The 15,945-nt window shown below is 37.8% G+C and overlaps 1 protein-coding gene across 10 annotated transcripts in view; it reads left to right on the forward strand.

The window, feature by feature from the left end:
- Positions 1-12,536, forward strand: part of BPTF (bromodomain PHD finger transcription factor) — a 95,157-nt gene extending 82,621 nt beyond the window's left edge. For 8 of the 10 annotated variants that reach the window (XM_087710238.1, XM_087710237.1, XM_087710242.1 and 5 more), the window contains 6 exons: positions 687-1,021; positions 5,087-5,260; positions 5,972-6,164; positions 6,707-6,791; positions 9,267-9,453; positions 11,606-12,536. In XM_087710238.1, coding sequence (XP_087566364.1) covers positions 687-1,021; positions 5,087-5,260; positions 5,972-6,164; positions 6,707-6,791; positions 9,267-9,453; positions 11,606-11,642 — 1,011 coding nt within the window. In that variant the 3' untranslated portion in view covers positions 11,643-12,536. The remainder of the gene's footprint in view (positions 1-686; positions 1,022-5,086; positions 5,261-5,971; positions 6,165-6,706; positions 6,792-9,266; positions 9,454-11,605) is intronic. The other 2 variants (XM_087710243.1, XM_087710245.1) reach the window with 1 other exon arrangement.
- The last annotated feature ends 3,409 nt before the right edge of the window (positions 12,537-15,945 follow it).

Raw genomic sequence — 15,945 nt, forward strand, 5'->3', positions numbered from 1 at the left:
TATACTTAAAATGACAATCCAGAACCTGATCTCTTCTTGTTTTTTCTTGCGAAGTGAACTAGGGCATCCCTTGGTAGCTTTCTCGTGGCAGCAATTTCTGGAGTGTATTCTATATGTCTTGTCCATATCCAAATCTAAGTCTCCATCCCCTTTATTAGTTAACTGAGCCAAGGCCATCTTTGATCTGATATCTTCTCCTGGTTATTCAGGTATTCCAAATCTAATTAAAATTCTTTAATCTGAGCTTCCAAATCTTTGATCTCGACTAGCTCCACCTCACACATAGCATTAGTCTTCTCCAACCCATGCCCCATAGTATCTATTCTGGCTTTTACCTGTTTCGTATCTCCTTTCAGATCTTTAATTTCTTCCTGGAGCTCCCTTACAAGCTCATAAATTTTGTTTTCCAGCTTTGACCCGTCATTTCGAATCTGTTCTTGCAATTTTAATAAATACTCATCCATAAATGGCTTTAAAAAATCTATATCTTCTCAGAGTGTCTGAGTCTTCTTTCCTCTTGACATATTTCACTGAATTTAATAGAACTAAAAGTATTCTTAAGCAGGGTCAGCAATATCACAGACTTTAGGCTCCCTCTTGTGGCTTTTCTGTAGACGTTTGATAGACTTTGACATTGTAAGATAAGTATCTATATGGCTTATTTTTGTGCTTCTGTTTTTCTTTAGGAAGAACTAAAGAAAGATCTATGTAAAATTAAAAGAGAAAAAGAAAAGGCCCAGGCTGCTGCAGCTGCGGCAGCCGCTGCTGCACTGTCTCCCCCTCCACCCCCGCCGCCACCACCCCCGCCGCAGCCACCACCTCCACCACCTCCCAGTTCCAGTGTTCCCTCCACTGCTTCAGGCACATCCTATATTTCATCCCATAAAAGAAAGCGAGAGGATGAGAAGGAGTCTGCCTCTTCAAAATCCAAGAAAAAGAAAATGATTTCTACTACCTCAAAGGAAACCAAGAAGGATACAAAGCTTTACTGCATCTGCAAGACGCCTTACGACGAGTCCAAGTGAGTAAGGAATCTTAAGCGTTCGAAGGGTTTTTAGTTTAGCTTTAGCCTTTAGTTGTTAGTAGCTGGGCTGGAGGGATGGAAATGGAGTGAAACGTTAGACGCCGTTTTGTTGAGTAATTTGCTGAGAAAGAACTAAAAATATTAGCTCTCGGTTGTATTTTTTTTTCAAAGCAGGCTTTTGTGATTCATATCTTACTTGCATGTTTCCATTGTATGATCTTGTCTCACATTGCATATTCTTTACTTTGTCTCAACCCCCTTCTCGTTCAGACGCCATGGATTATAGATTAGTTTTCTTGGGCAGGCTCCAGATTATTTCTAAATATATTTATGGGGTAATATGTACTGTCTGGTGGGGAAGGAACTTTTTGAGTGCCAGGATACACATATTCTGAATATGCCAGATAGGTAGATAATAAGAGTAACTGGAAGATGAATGTGTTACAGTACAGTTTCCATAGAGCTACCAAGTGCTGTCATCCTAGATGAATATTTATTTTATTTTATTTTAGGGGAAATGGAAAGGGCAGGTCTTTAAAATATTGTTTAATAATAGAAATGAAAAATAAATTTATGTACTGTATTTTTTAATGTATAAGACGGATTTCCCCCCCCCCCCAAAAAAATGGGTGGAAATGTCTGTATTTTATACAGCGAAAGTTGCTGAAGCCCTGCCCACCCGCCGGCCCGCATCCTTCGGCCTCTGCCACCCAGCAATTTGCCTCCTTGCAGCAAACAGCCTGGTCAGCTTCAGCACAACCTGATTTAGCAAGAGCAGCTGATCAGCATTTGGATCTGCCTCCCAGAATACTACCTATCAGCTGTTCCAGGCTGTACGGATTGCTGCCGCCCATTGCTGCCACCTATCACCATTTCTGCGCACCCCATCTTTGGCCTCCACATGCCCCATTTTTGGCCCATTCCAGGCAGCAGGGATTGCTGCCGCCAGGAATGGGCCGAAAATGGGATGCACGGAGGCCGAAAATGGGACGTGCGGAGGTGGTGATGGACAGTGGCAATCCCCACAGCCTGGAATAGCTGATAGGCAGATCCAACCGCCAATCAGCTGCTCTTGCTAAATCAGGTTGTGCTGAAGCTCACCAGGTTGTTTGCTGTTTAGTGCAAGGAGGCAAATTGCTGAGAGGCAGAGGCAGATTTTTTTTTCTTGTTTTCCTCTCCAAAAGCTAGGTGCAACTTATAGTCTGGAGCGTCTTATAGTCTGAAAAATACGCTAATCAAAACATCATGATGCCATAGCTAATATAATTTAACAGGTCAGAAATAAGCTTTTGATTTGGATAGGATACCTGGATAATTTAAAAATAGCAAGTAATATTTGAGAAATCCAGCAAGAGACTTAACTGTTCCATTCTCAGAATTGACTTGACTAAAATGCATCTTAACCATAATGGTATAACAGAAGTTTTTATAAACATGTCCTGGATTTCTTGGTGTTTATCTAGAGTTCGAATCAATACTAGAACTTTAACATTTTAAACTTATATGGTTAAGTGCAATATTAATAGGAGGCCTGAGTCTCAAGTCTGCCTATTGTATAAAATTATCATTTTCTGAGAGAATGTGAATAAACATAAAAACACCTATCTTTCAAAATGTCTGTGGCACATTGTTTACTACAGTCATTTCTTGAACTATACTGTAGTATCTAAAGGAAACAAATTATCTAAGTGCATTGAGCAGAATGAGTCAGTACTTTTTTCCTAGAAATTAAGCCCTAATAGTATTAGTGTGTATGAGAGAGAGAGAGTGTGTGTACGTGCACATGTATGTTGATTACAGTAATTTTTAAATAAAATACATAAAAATTGTTGTGATCAATAATAATTGCTTTTCAATTCAGAAAGATAATTACATTTTTTTCCATGCTGAATCTATTGTGAAAGTTTATTGGAAGATCAGATAATTTATAGATTAAAAATAGTTAAGATTCAATAAGGCTTTCCTTCTGTTGAATTATACTCATCATTGATGAAAGTGGTGAAAGTAGATCATTCAGATCCTGCAGAAAGACCGGAAGGCGTTTAGGACAGTGCTATCAACTGGACTTGCTTATGGTAGTTTAGGACCCAGCCATAATATGCTATATGTTTCTTTGGCATACTTATATGAAAGCTGCTTGCTTAGATTTAGTAAACAATCGTTAGAACTGCAGTGGAAGATAAGCAGAAGAAAAGGGATGGTTGGGATAATTTTTGGAGCAATTTGTAATAAAAAGTTATTTCATTCTTAATTTAGAGCAGAAGCCATCGCAAATATGTTTGCTGGCATATTGCAGGAAGGTTTTCTGTTTTCTCAGGAGTGGAGATTAGGGTGGTAGGCCCAGAGTACTATGTAGCAGCCTGATGCTTAAATAGCAGGATAATATAATGTAGTATGCAAAGGGAGATTATGCAGTAAGGGTGGTGTTAAGGATATTCCAACTGATTTTGAGATTAAAGCTATCAGATATAATAAAGTGGTACAGGCAGTTCTGAATTTACAAGTGGACACTTAGCGACCAAAGTTATGGCAGACAAAAATAGCAATAGCAATAGCAGTTAGACTTATATACCGCTTCAGCCCTCTCTAAGCGGTTTACAGAGTCAGCATATCGTCCCCACAGTCTGGGTCCTCATTTCACCCACCTCAGAAGGATGGAAGGCTGAGTCAACCTTGAGCCGGTGAGATTTGAACCGCTGAACTGCAGATAACAGTCAGCTGAAGTGGCCTGCAGTACTGCACTCTAACCACTGCGCCACCTCGGCTCTTATAATACTTATGATCCAAATTCAAAGTTATGGTGGGGGACGGGGGGCTGTCCCACAGTCATGTCACATTTTGGGCACTTAGCGATGGACCTGTAGTTGCCACCATTTCGGCTTCTGATGGTCCTGTGATCACAATTTATAATACTTGTTTTGCTGGAATTTACTTCGGGTTTCTGACAAAAAAACACCTATCACTCAATGACTGTGGTGTTTGTTCTATGACTGCCACACAAAAAAATGAAAAATTGTAAAATTGGGCACATGCACATGGTTCTGGACTCAATTACATCTGTAAGTTGAGGACTACCTGCATCGAGGTACACAAATGAAACTGGTATGAGGTAACTTGTGTTCCTTTCTTCCATACCGTTCCCTCCCTCAGAAGTTTGAAGCAAACAATATATCTGAACCAGCAAATATGGTAGGCAGCACTAGCATCACACTTGAATCACTGAAAGCAGAAAAGAAGGGAGTGAGGAAGGGGCAATAAACAAAGGGAAGGGTCCCGTTAGAGTTAGAATTAATTTGCATGACATAAAATCATTTCACCTCTGTTCCAAGCCAGAGGTTCTTACAAACAATGGCCTTTTTTCTTATTTTGTTCTAATATTTGAACTTGAATACCGACAAGTGAAAGTTTGTAAGTATACAAGGATGAGGTTGCCTACTTTTATGGTGGTTGTTTTTAACTGACACAAAGTTTTTTAAAAATAGGTATTTTGAATAAATGGCCTGCCGTTATTTTCTTTTTTAATTTGAGAGAAACTTCAAGTAGTTTTGAAGAAAACATACATTTACATGTCCCATTTTCCTTCATGTCATGTTATACCAATATGTGTTTTACATATGGCTGGTATGCATGCTGCTTTTTTTTAAAGTGTACCTGTAACTTCTAGTTGTATCTGTACTTCGCTTTTTTTTTTACATTGAGACCTATGTTTTCAAAATTTAAGAATGACCAATGTGCTTTATGTTTTTTTTAGCAAGAGTTTTGAATATATAGATCTTTTCCTTTGGCCGTGTCTTTCTGCATTCATAGTTGAGACATTCACATTTTTCAGATTTCAGTACTTTTTGTTGTTGTGGTTGTGGTTGTTGTTGTTGTTTTGCAAAAATATGAAGAACTATCTGTTAAAGGAGGGCCCGGCAAGTTTTCATTCTATGTTAGGTTGGGAAGAATAGATTAATGTGGCTAGGGAAATTTAATTCAGAAAAAGACAGAAAGTCAGGTTAGCAAGTGCCTTGCCATTTGAAATGACAATTACATTGTCATTTTCATTGTAAATACTTTTAGGTTCTATATTGGCTGTGATCTTTGTACTAACTGGTATCATGGAGAATGTGTTGGCATCACAGAAAAGGAGGCTAAGAAAATGGATGTGTACATCTGTAATGAGTGTAAACGGGCACAAGAGGGCAGCAGTGAGGAATTGTACTGTATCTGCAGAACACCTTATGATGAGTCACAGTGAGTTCTGACAAGAACCTCTTATTTAATATTTAGGTAGCAAACTGCACTGAGTTTGGTAATGTGTTTTTTGAACAAAAAAGAAATATTGTTCAACATCTGTTGTACCTGGTGACATGATTTTAAACATCTCTAAAATGACAGTAAATTGTATTATGTGACACTCAGGGCGGGGGGGGGGGTGTTCTAGTATTGTCAGTAAAACTTTTATTCTTCAAAGCAGACTATTTTTTTATTGACTTATTGAACAAGTTTCATAAAATGCCTTCCTTACCTGCTTAGGAATTTGTAATTTATTTAAATTCATATTAATTTTAATTGAGGCTGAAGTTAATGATGATAATTTCAAAATCGGTATATAAGTGCTATTGGTGCCCCCTTCATATTATGCTGTAGGACTCTGAATGTCAATTTTCTACAGATACTCTACCAATGTATTAATAGTACCTTTTACAAAACGTTGATCCAAAAGAAATGAGAATCTCTCATAATCTTGTTTGTAAATCACAGTTTATGACCTTTGTTCCTTTCTGCGCTAAGACATTTCAGTTGTTTGAGATACTAAGCATGGTTGATAAAGCTGTGTTTCCAATTGGGTTTCAAAAAAATTGAGTGTGAATGTGAGGCAAGAATCCTCATCTTTTTAGATTTGTTAACCAAGGAAAAGTTATAATGTTACAGGTGTTAACCGTTTTCTTTGGGATCTTGCAGATTTTACATTGGCTGTGACCGATGTCAGAATTGGTATCATGGGCGCTGCGTTGGTATTTTACAAAGTGAGGCAGATCTCATTGATGAGTATGTCTGTCCACAGTGTCAGTCGACTGAAGATGCCATGACAGTTCTCAGTCCTTTGACTGACAAAGATTATGAAGGGCTAAAGAGAGTGCTACGTTCATTACAGGTAAGGCTGAAACGTACGTTAGAGAATATTGTTTAATTAATGTACCAACAGACTCTAAACCAGGGATGGGCAATTATGCTCCTTTATGATCTATGGATTTCAATTCTGGGAGTTGAAGTCCACAGGTCATAAAGGGGCCATAGTTGCCCACCTCTGTTCTAAGCACTCAGTTTCACAGGAATGAGTGTCCATTAGATTCAAAGTCCCCTAAATGCAAATGGAATTTTGTCCATTGCACCTGAGGTCTATTGAATTGCAGTCTAGTAAATCAGGATTCACTGCATTACAAAAAGCATTACGGTACAACTTTGAGAAGGTGGAGTTGACTTAGTTCAGCCAGTGAAATGAAAACTGCTGAGCAAGATCTTTGTGAATTGAACCTCACTTGAAATCAACAGCTCTGTCTGTTCTGTTTGCATGGAGCAGTAGGACAGATTTCTACAGGCGATTCCCTCCCCGCTTGTCCCAGTGTTTTGCAGCAATAGAGTTGATGTAAAAGCAGACTTCCCATATTAACGGATGATGTGTCTTTTTCCTAACAGGCTCACAAGATGGCTTGGCCATTCTTAGAACCAGTAGATCCTAATGATGCTCCAGATTATTATGGTGTTATCAAAGAACCTATGGGTGAGTGAATTACAGGGCATCCTGTATGTATGTGATTTTCATATGCTTTATTTCTTCCATAGGTTAGATGGCCACGGTATGTTTAACCTGCAGTGGATTAAATCCAAAACAACATTCAGCTGAATGCTTAGAAGTTCACTAGAATTTAGTAATAAACATGCATTGGATTGAAGTAATAATAATTTCCTTATGATTAGGGCAAGATATTATTTGCACATTTTTTATTCCTGTGGTCTTTCTGGGTTTCACATTATAAGATACATAAAAACAAATAAAATTGTGCCTGATATGTACAATCATGATACTTACAAAATAAGAATCAGAAAACATAATAAACAAGCCTGCAAAAATACTCTTTGATTTTTGAGTAACACGCAAGACTGGAACATTTGATCACTCTTCTCCATAAGTAACTGATTCTTGTGATGTTGATGAATGCCCAGAAAATGTTCACAGGGGTAAGGACCTTGCAGTGTTTTATTGCTTGCATTCAGTTTTGTTGCTATTTAAGAGATGCTTCTTCATCTAAGCTTGGGTTTTCTGAATACATTGCTGTTGGTTAATTTCAGTGAGATTCAGTTAACAGCTTTTATATAGTGTGGCTATATTCCTTTGTTCTGCTGTTCACTGTAACCCCATTGCTTATCTTTTTCTTTAATATTCCTTTTTTTGTTCTTATTACTCTAATCTATTTCCTTTTCTTTTCTCTCTCAGTTTTTCTTTTTCTTTTCCTTCTTCATGACTTAAAGTCTACAAGACCTTGTATCTAGCTTGTTCTCAGCCCTCCCATTTTTGCCTATCTTACCATTGGATTGTGAATCTGTTTACAGCTCTGACAGTAATACTCTTTTTTGAAGTTATAGATACCATTTGAAATTATATATCATGAGATGTTTCTTTTAATAAGGTAGTTCATAGTTCTTCACTGATAGAAAGTACTAGAAGCAATTCTCTTTATTTAGTGGAATAGGATACGGTATTTAGGAATATAAGATGCACTGGAGTATAAGACACACTAAGATTTTGAAGAGGCAAATTTTAAAAAAAGTTTTTGCACTCTGCAGATCTCCGAAATATGGCCCATTTTTTGCGAAAATGGGCCCATTTTTTGTGGGGAGAAAAAGGGCGTGCATAGCCTTTAGGAGGCTTAAAGAGTGCTCCTGAGAGCAGGGGAGAGCAAAAATGAGCAAAAAATGGCCCATTTGTCAGTCATTTTTGCCCTCCCCAGCCCCCAGAAGCACTCTGGAAGCCTCCTAAAGGCTATGCACGGCCATTCTTGCAGAAAGGCGGGGTTTCGGGAGGCTGAAAATGCTGTATTCAGTTTATAAGACGCACCGAGATTTTCACCCTCTTTTTTTGAGGGAAAAAGATGTATCTCATACTCCGAAAAATACGGTACTTCTTTTAGGATTGGTGAGAGGCTAAATGAACAATAAAGCAATTAGTTTGTAAATTGAAGGCCTGACAGTTTTTTGGAGTCTAGATTGCTGTTGAAGATCTAGAATTCTTGCTTCCACTGTCTAGAAATGCATCTTCCAGATTCTCAGTTAAGCCAAAAATGAGAATTCCTGTTTTTGCCTCTATTTTAAGTTGTGGTGAGAAGAGTATTGCTCCCTAGCTGCAGCCAAAATAATTTTTTGTATTTCTCCATTATTTCCCGTAAACAGCTTCAATTCTGTGTATCAACAAGTCTAAAAAAACAGGATTTAGCAAACTGTATTTTAATCTGTGTCCTGCATTCCTATGTAACCCATTTACTATGGCTTTCTAACTAAATTACCAAATCTGCTTTTCCTTATTTTTAGCAGTGCTATAACATTTGGAGTTTACATTTGTGAGTAATAAGGGTGTGTTAGATACTGTTCTATTTTCCCACTCTTTAATGAAAAATGCACAAAATGTTTCAGAGTCAAAGAACAGTAACTCAGACATTTCCTGTACAAGCCCGCCTATTACTGTGACCGGTAGTTACCAACTGGGGGTCCTTGATCACACTGCGTTCTTTGTGCTGCAACTAATTGAACGATTCAGACAAGGTTCTGAATTGAAATAATGAGCGCTCAAGAGACATTAAGCATGTTTATATGCACTAATTACTCAGGGTAATTAAACAACAAGGAAACCCCAAACTAGAGAGTTCAGAGTATAAAAGCCAACCGGTCTCTAGTGGTGATGGATCTGTCTTAAGTTTCCAGAGGGCCCTCTTTCAAACAGCATTTTCAAAAGTGCATCTTTATAACTAGGGATAACGCCCAGTAACCTGCCTTGCCTTTGATCTGGTCATCTTTGATTTAAGGAGCATTTCTTGCTGCCTGCTCAATGATTCCACATTCATGCCCTCAATACATATTCTGTATACGTGACTGGCATTCTACTCAAATGTTGGTTTCTTTTCTGACATATTTCTTTAGGTTTGGACTGTTATGCTGCAAGTTTTTGAGCTTTGTTTTTGAATAACCTGTGTTTGTTTTGAAGATCTTTCCACCATGGAGGAAAGAATACTGAAGCGCTACTACAAAAAGGTGACGGAATTTGTGGCCGACATGACCAAAATATTTGATAATTGTCGTTACTACAATCCAAGTGATTCTCCTTTTTATCAGTGTGCAGAGGTTCTTGAATCCTTCTTTGTACAGAAACTAAAAGGATTCAAAGCAAGCAGGTAAGCAGCTTTTCCCTGTAATATGATTTTTTTGTCGGTATAAAATATACTTTACCACTAGAAGGTACCTTTCTATTTTCTGCAGTATGTCTGATTCTCTCTGTATACTAGACTGAGGCAAATGACTACTAATTAGTCCAATTAAAATACAATTTTGTGAAATCATCAAGGTCTTTTTGTTTAAATAACAAACTGGGTAAAGTATAATAAAGAAAATAAAGGATATGCAGTGGAACTGAGTTTTGAATAGATCTGAGGAATGCAGCCCTAGGCTTGTTGATTCAATAATACTCATGCCAGTAAAAGAATTGCAGTCTAAATTGGAAGTGAGGCAGCAGTACATTTAAAGATTGATATAGTTATTTTTTTTAATCCATTCATCTTGGTGATATACCTAAGTATCTGTTTAAATATTATCATAAGTGGAGTTCAAATATTTGGTATGAACTTAATCCTGTCCTTCGGTTCTTCTGAGTGATCAAATTGTAGACCGGGGCGGGCAATTACCATTTTTTCGGAGTATAAGAGGCACCAAGATTTTAAAGAGGCATAAATGAGCAAAAAAGGCCATTTTTTGCAAAAATGGGCCCGTTTTTTGCCCCAAAAAGGACATGCATAACCTTTAGGAGGCTTGTAGAGTGCTTCTGGGGGCTGGAGAGGGGGGCAAAAACAACCAAACAATGGCCTGTTTATTGCAAAACCGAGGCCATTTATTGCCAAAAAAGGGCATGCATAGCATTTAGAAGGTGTGTAGAGTGCTCCTGGGGGCTGGGGGGGCAAAAAATGGCCCATTTTCTGATTGGTTTTGCCCTCCCCAGTCCCCAGGAGCACTTTGCAGGCCTCCCAAAATGTCTGCACGCCTATTTTTGTGAAGGGGGCAGGGTTTCAGGAGGCCAAAAATGCTGTATTCAGTGTATAAGATGCACCCAGATTTTCACCCTCTTTTGAGGGGGGAAAAGGTACATCTTATACTCCGAAAAATACGGTAAATTTTCCCAAGGGGTCACATGAGAAACTCAAACTGTTGTGGAGGGATGAATCAATAGGGCTGTAAAGGTGCATAGGCCGCACATACATATGGAAATTGTGGGGGAACACAGCAGTCACCTTCAAAGCAAAAGCAATGAGGTTATATTACATGCCTGGCATACACTTATTTACATTTGATTTCTAATTTTCGATTAATTTCATACGGGACAGACATAGAGAGCCAAAGGATCAGATGTGGCCCACAGGCCATAATATGCTCAGGTCTGTTTGAGACACATTCCTAGCGAAGGAAGGTCAGTTTCATATATCTTTTCTCTCGCACAGTGGTTATAAGGGATTGGAGGCAGAGTTGTTTTGTTTAAAGATTGGGAACATCTGCTAGCAAAGCAGCACCCCCCCCCCCAAGTGTTGCTGTAACATCTGACCATGCTTCTTAACGTTTCCTCTGTGGAAATAAGTGATTCCAATGAGAACCAGAATAGGAATCATACAAAGAGAAGGTTGCAGCTGAACTGACAGTAGATTATCTTTTATTCCTTTCTCACTTTTGCTTTCTTATCAACATTAAATTGCTTGGCTGCAACTTCCACTACATGATGGCCCCTGAATTCTTCATTTGCAGATAACTGATAGCTTTAGATGAACTTCTAGCGAGACTCAGAATGGAATGACTATAACCTGTCATACCTTTTTTTTAAAAAAATTAGACCGTATTAATGCAGAAGCAATTGCTTACTAACAGCCATAGTATAAGATGATGGTCAGACATTTGAAAGTCCAATAATAGTAGTAAAGCCAAGGTGTTACCAATTGTATCCTTAAAGCAAAGTTTTCTGAAGGAGAATAATTGATTACCATAAATGCTGTTCCACCAACAATAAACATTATCCTCTTCCCCAAACAAAGTTACTTGCGGACCTGCTCTTTATCTGTGCATCCCTCAGAGCATTATGGGGTGTTTTCAGATGTTAGAGCTGCATATCGTGTGAGTTCAGATCTGCCTCTATGAAGGTGGCAAAAGCCTTGCTTTGTAACTCTTGTTGGTTTCTAAAAATTGGAAAAGGGAGCAGCAAATTGGGTGCATTCCCCACTCAGTAGTTGGATTGGAGTGCCTGCTTCGGTGAAGGTTTTGCTTACTTGTTCCCTTTTCTGCATCCTGCAGGTCTCACAACAACAAACTACAGTCGACAGCTTCTTAAAGTTTTACGTGTTATTGTACCACAAACCGCAAGAATCTGGTTGCCTGGATTTTTTTTTTAATTGGGGAGCCAGAGCTTTTTAGTCAGGGTGTCCTGACAAGTCTTGATGTAAACTGTGTTTTTATCAGTCACATCAGATTTATATTCTTGGCTAATTTTGTCCAAAGGACGAAAGAAAGAAAATCAGCAGCATCGTTTTCTTGTCAAGATTGAATTGTGTTGTTGTGGCAGAAACAGGGAAACATTTTGCTGAAGGACAGGAAAGAAAACAAGCAAGAGAAAACAAGATAACCGTAAAATGGGGTCAAGTTCTAACTCCATGGAAATGCCACATCTGTTCTTCAGTGAAGAAGCTGGTTTATAAATTCCACACAGAGAACTTTAGACTGTATTTATTTATTGTTGCAAAAGGACGCTTTTTTATTGCTGCCCTCATTTGTCAGCTGATGATTTCCCCCCTCTCCCCCCCCCCTTATAAATTCAGTCCTGGTTGTATGTTACCCATTCTGTATCTTACCATGATTCCTGTAGGTAAAAGTACAAGATGACCTCTAGATGTCTTTTCTTTCTATGAAAGGAGCTGCTATGTACACATGTGCACAAACCAACTGGGAATCAACATTGAGTTTATCGTTCGCGGTAGAGGAAACCAATTAAGCTTGCATAAGTTGGGCGAAGTGGTCATGGACTACAGACTTTGTTGCCTTGAATATAAACAGTAGAATATCATTTACTCTACAACGGACTGATCTGAGTAAAATCTATTTGAAGGTATCTTGTTTGTAAACATTTGTCAGATTCTAACTTTTTTTTTCTTTTTGTATTAAAAAAAATTCAAAACATGGATGTATATGAAATAAATAAATGGAGATCATTGTTCTCTCCACATATGTAGGTGTCGTTTGAATGTTCACTAACATGTTTGTGAGGTTTGTTCTTATGTGTAAGATCCTCAGAGTACAGAAGGGAAACGTGGAAAAGGGAAGGAGGAACAAGCGGCCCCAAAAGTGATTCTATTTGTTTTCAATTGACTATAATAAAATTCTTCTTCAGCAGCAGTTGGTTTCTGACTATTACACCTATTTTAACTAGATTTTGCACTAATTCAGAATTTTTGCCCTTCAATGATCTGGAATTTATCTGATTACGGATAAGCTTCCCTTGGGTTTAACCTCACCCTGCTATGCAAAAATCTTTTCTGTTAATTTTATTAGACATTGCTGTCGTTCACACTTTTCTTATAAGTACAGGCTCAGGTGTACAGATAATATAAGGTTAATTTTCTCTAAGAAAGCTTCTGCTTTTGTACATAGATGCTATCATTTAATCCATATGAATTCGAAAGGAAGTTAATGTTCATTGTGAGACCATCCATTTATGTTTCTTAGACAGTAGGAAGAAGAGTATTTGTGTGTTAGGGTATATTGTCTTAGGACTTTTTTTCAAAGAGATGCTACATATTGTATGCATTATGTTTATAAAAGAAGGACTTTTCCAAAATTAATCCTACCAATACTGTCTCTTCATCATATTTCTTTATTATTCATACTTATGGCTGACCTTGAAAAACCATGAACTTTCCTACTTATAGGCAATAGATCATTGTTTTTAACAGATTGTGACAAACAGAAAAGTAACTCTTTTTGTACATAATAGGACATTTCATCTTAGACAAAAATAAAATAATGTTGGACCTCAGATTTGGTGGAGTTCCTAATGAAACATCATTTGTTTAGAATAAAATATGTAGCGCTTGGCATTGCCATACTGTGCAGAAATTCTTTGAAGTTTTTCATATTAATTATGAATGAGGAAAATGCTACTTTCATACACTTTTTACCAAGCCTCATCATTTTTCCTACTGCTTTGTAATATATGAAGACAATTCTTAGCTGTACCAACTATGGTAATTTTTAGTTTTTTGAAAAACTTTATTTATGAGCCAGTGTAATGTGTGTACATTTTAAATACCACTTCTGTAAAAGGAATAAAGAAATTATACTTTACTCAGTTTTTAAATGAAACAATGTGCAGAATACTTTTTTTCTGATCACTTCATGCCTCATTAAAATCACTCACTGGGTATCAAGTGTCATGAACCAAATGAGCTCAATTTTTATTCACAGTTCCTCAGTCAAATGGAAATATTTGGTGTTACAGCTACAAACTTCCAAATACTCATTTACTGCTTTGTTTTTGTAATGAGACGTAAGTTGGAATTGTACTGCCTTGAACAGCTGCAAAATATTTATACCACTATTGGCAAAATGCTCAGTTTAAACGGGATAAGGTAAGAAAGCTCTCCAGAGCAATTGCTATGCTCTGAATGCCTAAACTGGACATATGATTAATCCTTTATTTTAATGTTTGATTAAATTAAAACCATTAAATTGGAAAGCATTTTATCCAGCAAATTATTTAATATGTGACATGCTTAGATACACAATAGTTTAAAAGTTTTATGTCACTATAATTTTCTCTCAAACACACACACACAAATGCACATACTAGCTTTGTTGAAATGTTTCCCAATGTTTTATTAGTGATTGCTACTCATTTTAACAGAAAATAATATTCTCTTGAGTTTCTAGAATCCTTTTATATTGTGAACAAAGCACATGATAGTGTATGCAATCTATACGTTCTCATTTTCCTCCTATTTAAATCAGGGATGGATTATTTCACACAACAACTAACATAGCAATCCTGGCTTATCACATCCTTCAACGTATCGTTGGTCTACAAAGCTGATTTTGGAAGTAGCCAGCCTGGATAATAAGCTAAATAATTTCTGGCTTACATATTTAGCTGGCCACACTAGCAGAAGAAGCCAAGGCAAGAAGCAATCTCTTTGGACTGGAAGATTTTACAAATTATTCTACGATTAGCAAAGGTGGGCAAAGCAAACCACCTTGGAGAAGACTAGTGACTTAGATCAGTGGCCCCCAATTTTTTGGGCACCAGGGACCGGTTCCATGGAGAAAGGGTTTTCCGTGGACCGGAGGAGGCATGGTTCTGTGTGCTGCCTACATCCCACAGATGAGACTTCACTTGTTTGTGTGGACCTGTTGCTGGTATGCCACGGACCGGGGATTAGGTATCCCTGGCCTAGGTGAACAGAATTGGCCTCCACTGCTCTTATGCAACTCGGTTGCACTTATGGGAATGTGGCTTTTGATACCACTGAGTCCATATCCTCATGAAATGGCTCTAGGCTAGAATATTTTTAAGCAATAGCTTAGTTATAGGGAGATTATAAATCAGCAGTTGCCTTGGGGCAGATTCATTGCTGGGTTTTTTTTATAAAGTTTTTAAATGACTTTTAAGACAGCAATCCACAACTTTATGGCTTGGTGGTCTGGCCGAGGGGGAGGGGAACCGGCCCGCAGCTTTCACAAGTGCAAGTTGAACTGCGCGCACATGCAGCCCGTTCCAAACAGACCACGGCCAGTAAGGGATCGCGGCCCAGGGGTTGGGGACCCCTATAATATAGTGTCCACCCAGTCATTTGCAGGGACTGGTGGTGAAAAAAAAACCATGCAAAGCTGCACCCAAAGTGAACTAGTTTTAGCTAAGTTTTTAAAACTGAACTGAAAACAATTTCCAAATTCTGCACTACTCAGAAGAGATCTGACTCATGTTAATATACAAATGTGTATATTCCAATGCAACATTTGAATACACAAATGCTGTAGACTTCAATGCCATGAAACATGGAATGACATTGCCAAATAAAATAATAGCTCTTGTTATATACAAAGCCATCATTTCCTTTTAAAAACATTTAACAGGACTCAAAAGGTAGAGAAAACAAAGAAATATGGCTCGTTTATACCACAATGTAAAAGACTTGAGGCAACTTTTAAAAATTTTGATGCTTTAGAAGTACGCAAAACAGTACTGTATTATATTAAGGAATCCACTGCTTGTAACTTGAGAAAAAGAACAGCATTTCCCCAGACCTAAAAGGATTCCTTGCTAAGCCTTAACTTTTCTTCTCATAGAAAGGTTGCTTCTGCCAGTCTTTTATTAATAGATTAAATCTCAATCTATGATTCTGGAACAGTGAGAAATTAACTACCTCTTACAGCCCAGTACTAAACAGATTTTTTTCCAGAGATAAATTTTGTAAAATTCATTGAATGTGGAAACTGATATAAGGAAGTCACTGTCACCCTCAAGCATATACACAACCTGCAGTATGAGAATAATATTGAATAATATTGATAAATTGCTCTCAAAGAGTTCTCACTTTATTAACTAGAGTTAACATGATATATGATTGGGTTGCAGCAAAGCTTAA

The sequence above is a fragment of the Thamnophis sirtalis genome, unplaced genomic scaffold, assembly GCF_051295495.1.
Source record: "Thamnophis sirtalis isolate CommonGarterSnake01/CBP01778 unplaced genomic scaffold, rThaSir2_p1.2 scaffold_3, whole genome shotgun sequence".
Classification (NCBI taxonomy): domain Eukaryota; kingdom Metazoa; phylum Chordata; class Lepidosauria; order Squamata; family Natricidae; genus Thamnophis; species Thamnophis sirtalis.